The 2,500-nt window shown below is 49.6% G+C and overlaps 1 protein-coding gene across 2 annotated transcripts in view; it reads right to left on the bottom strand.

Annotated features, from left to right (window-relative positions):
• The window catches only part of LOC112221344 (laminin subunit beta-2), a 79,763-nt gene that overhangs the window by 42,453 nt on the left and 34,810 nt on the right, over nt 1–2,500 (bottom strand). For both annotated transcript variants that reach the window (XM_042304172.1, XM_042304171.1), the window contains exons 5-7: nt 1,143–1,216; nt 849–1,037; nt 499–562 (exon numbers count right to left, since the gene is read on the bottom strand). In XM_042304172.1, the coding sequence (XP_042160106.1) occupies nt 499–562; nt 849–1,037; nt 1,143–1,216 (327 nt within the window). The remainder of the gene's footprint in view (nt 1–498; nt 563–848; nt 1,038–1,142; nt 1,217–2,500) is intronic.

The following is a 2,500-nucleotide window of genomic DNA, read 5'->3' on the forward strand; positions in this document are numbered from 1 at the left end:
TTGATATTAGCATATGACAGGGTGGCAGTTGCTGTATCATGTAGGCCAGGGTTCTCCAACCCTGTTCCTGGAGAGCTACCCTCCTGTAGGTTCACACCAGGGTTCTCCAACCCTGTTCCTGGAGAGCTACCCTCCTGTAGGTTCACACCAGGGCTCTCCAACCCTGTTCCTGGAGAGCTACCCTCCTGTAGGTTTACACCAGGGCTCTTCAACCCTGTTCCTGGAGAGCTACCCTCCTGTAGGTTCACACCAGGGCTCTTCAACCCTGTTCCTGGAGAGCTACACTCCTATAGGTTCACACCAGGGCTCTTCAACCCTGTTCCTGGAGAGCTAGACTCCTATAGGTTCACACCAGGGCTCTTCAACCCTGTTCCTGGAGAGCTAGACTCCTGTTGGTTTACACTCCAACCCTGTTCCTGGAGAGCTACTGTCCATGTGAATTTGGCTTTACATGGAGTAAGCGGTTGCCAGTTGTAGTGACTGCTGATGGTCTCTTACTCTGAATGTTGGGGCTGTAGGGGTCCTCAATGTGGATGGCAGGGTCCAAAACTCTGTAGATGGCCTGGAGGAAGATGAAGGACACGACAGGTGGTTGAATGACATCTACATTTATGGATATATTAATATATACTGTATGTCCTGTAAGGCTCAGTTGGTAGAGAATGGTGCTTGTAAAGCCAGGATTGTGGGTTTGATTCCTGGGGTCACCTATACACAACATGTATGCACCCATGACTGAGTCGCTTTGAATAAAGGCGTCTACTAAATGGCATATATTACAGTATCCTTATATTACTATAGAACACTAGTAATAGTGATTCTCTATATCTCTAGCCAATCAGACTCACCTCTCCCTCTGTGGATGGCTCGATGTCAGAGTAGCGGGACTCACAGGTGACATCATCCACCTTGCGCAGGGGACCTTTGGATATCCCGGGGAAGACCGAGGCACAGTCGTAGGCAAAGTAGCGGTACACCTGCCAGTTACGTCCAAAATCTGCCGATCGCTCAATCACCATGGCTGCTGGGCGAAATGTCTGTGTGACAGGAGAGGAATGAGATGTGTGTAGACACATTTGATGAAGACACAGAGCATTTCCATATGATGCATACATTTCACAGTGCTCCGTGGTGTATCTCACCTTGAAGGTCATGATTAGATGAGTGAAATGGAATTCTGCCTCAAGGTCCAGTTGAATGAAGACATCAGGCTTTCCTGAAGACAAAACGAGAGAGAGAGAGAGAGAGAGAGAGAGAGAGAGAGAGAGAGAGTGAGAGGGGGAGAGGGAGAGGGAGAGAGGGAGAGGGAGAGGGAGAGGGGAGAGGGAGAGGGAGAGGGGAGGGAGAGGAGAGGGAGAGGGAGAGAGGGAGAGGGAGGGAGGGAGGGAGAAAGGGAGGGAGAGAGGGAGAGGAGAGAGGGGAGGGAGGGGAGGGAGAGAGGGAGAGGGAGGGGGAGAGAGAGGGAGAGAGAGAGAGGGAGAGAGAGAGAGAGAAAGGGAGAGAGGGAAAGGGAGAGGGAGAGAGAGGGAGGTTATGTCAAGCTTTATGGTGTTGCGATTAAATACATTTAAGTACATTTATTCAACCTGTCATTCATCGTGTCAATCTGTCTGTTACAGGAAATGTAGAGCCATGTTTTCACCACAGTGATAACTCAACTACCAGTCTTAAGGGAACCCAAAGTCTGTCTCTTGGCTTGAGTAATGGCACCTCAACAGGAAAAAAACATTCACGTCTCGACTGGAGACATGGTCCACCACATGGCTAAGCCCATACACTTCCTGATCACCATCCATCCTGGGGAACCACTTGAGTTGGGCTGCTATTCACAATGAATTGGGAGAGAAGGAGTCTTGAGTTCCAGTAGGGGAGGGGGTGGGGTGGGGGTGGCGGGGGGGGGGGTTATGCCTTATGCCAAATGGGTATTCCCCTTCTAGCAGCTGGAACATGTAACTGCTACAACACAGTAAATAACATAATAACCAGAATGAAAAGTCCCATTGCAAATTTCTAACAGCTAATTAATGGACAGGCCACAACGTAGCTCAAAGGGAATCCTGTGAGAACACCCTAAACACATGCTCATGAAGCTAAGTGCTTTGAGGAGCTTCTTACTGATATTCAAATGCAGTCTGAAGTGAGTACAAACAGCAGTAAGACAACGATTAAATCCATAACTCGGCGCATTAAAAAATGAGCGAGATAATGAGAGAGTACAGCTTCATGGGTGGCAGTTCAACATTAACAGCACTAGCTAGCTACCCCTCAGGCAGGCGAGGTGTGGTGTGGTGTAGTGTGTTGTAGTGTAGTGCAGTGTAGTGTAGTGTAGTGTAGGGCTCCAGAATGGCGCAGCGGTCTAAGGCACTACATCGTAATGCTAGAGGCGTCACTACAGACCCTGGGTCGATTCCAGGCTGTATCACAACTGGGCCATGATTGGGAGTCCCATAGGGTGGCGCACAATTGGCTCAGCTTGGTCTGATTGACCGGGGTAGGCTGT

Source organism: Oncorhynchus tshawytscha, linkage group LG22, assembly GCF_018296145.1.
Source record: "Oncorhynchus tshawytscha isolate Ot180627B linkage group LG22, Otsh_v2.0, whole genome shotgun sequence".
Lineage (NCBI taxonomy): Eukaryota > Metazoa > Chordata > Actinopteri > Salmoniformes > Salmonidae > Oncorhynchus > Oncorhynchus tshawytscha.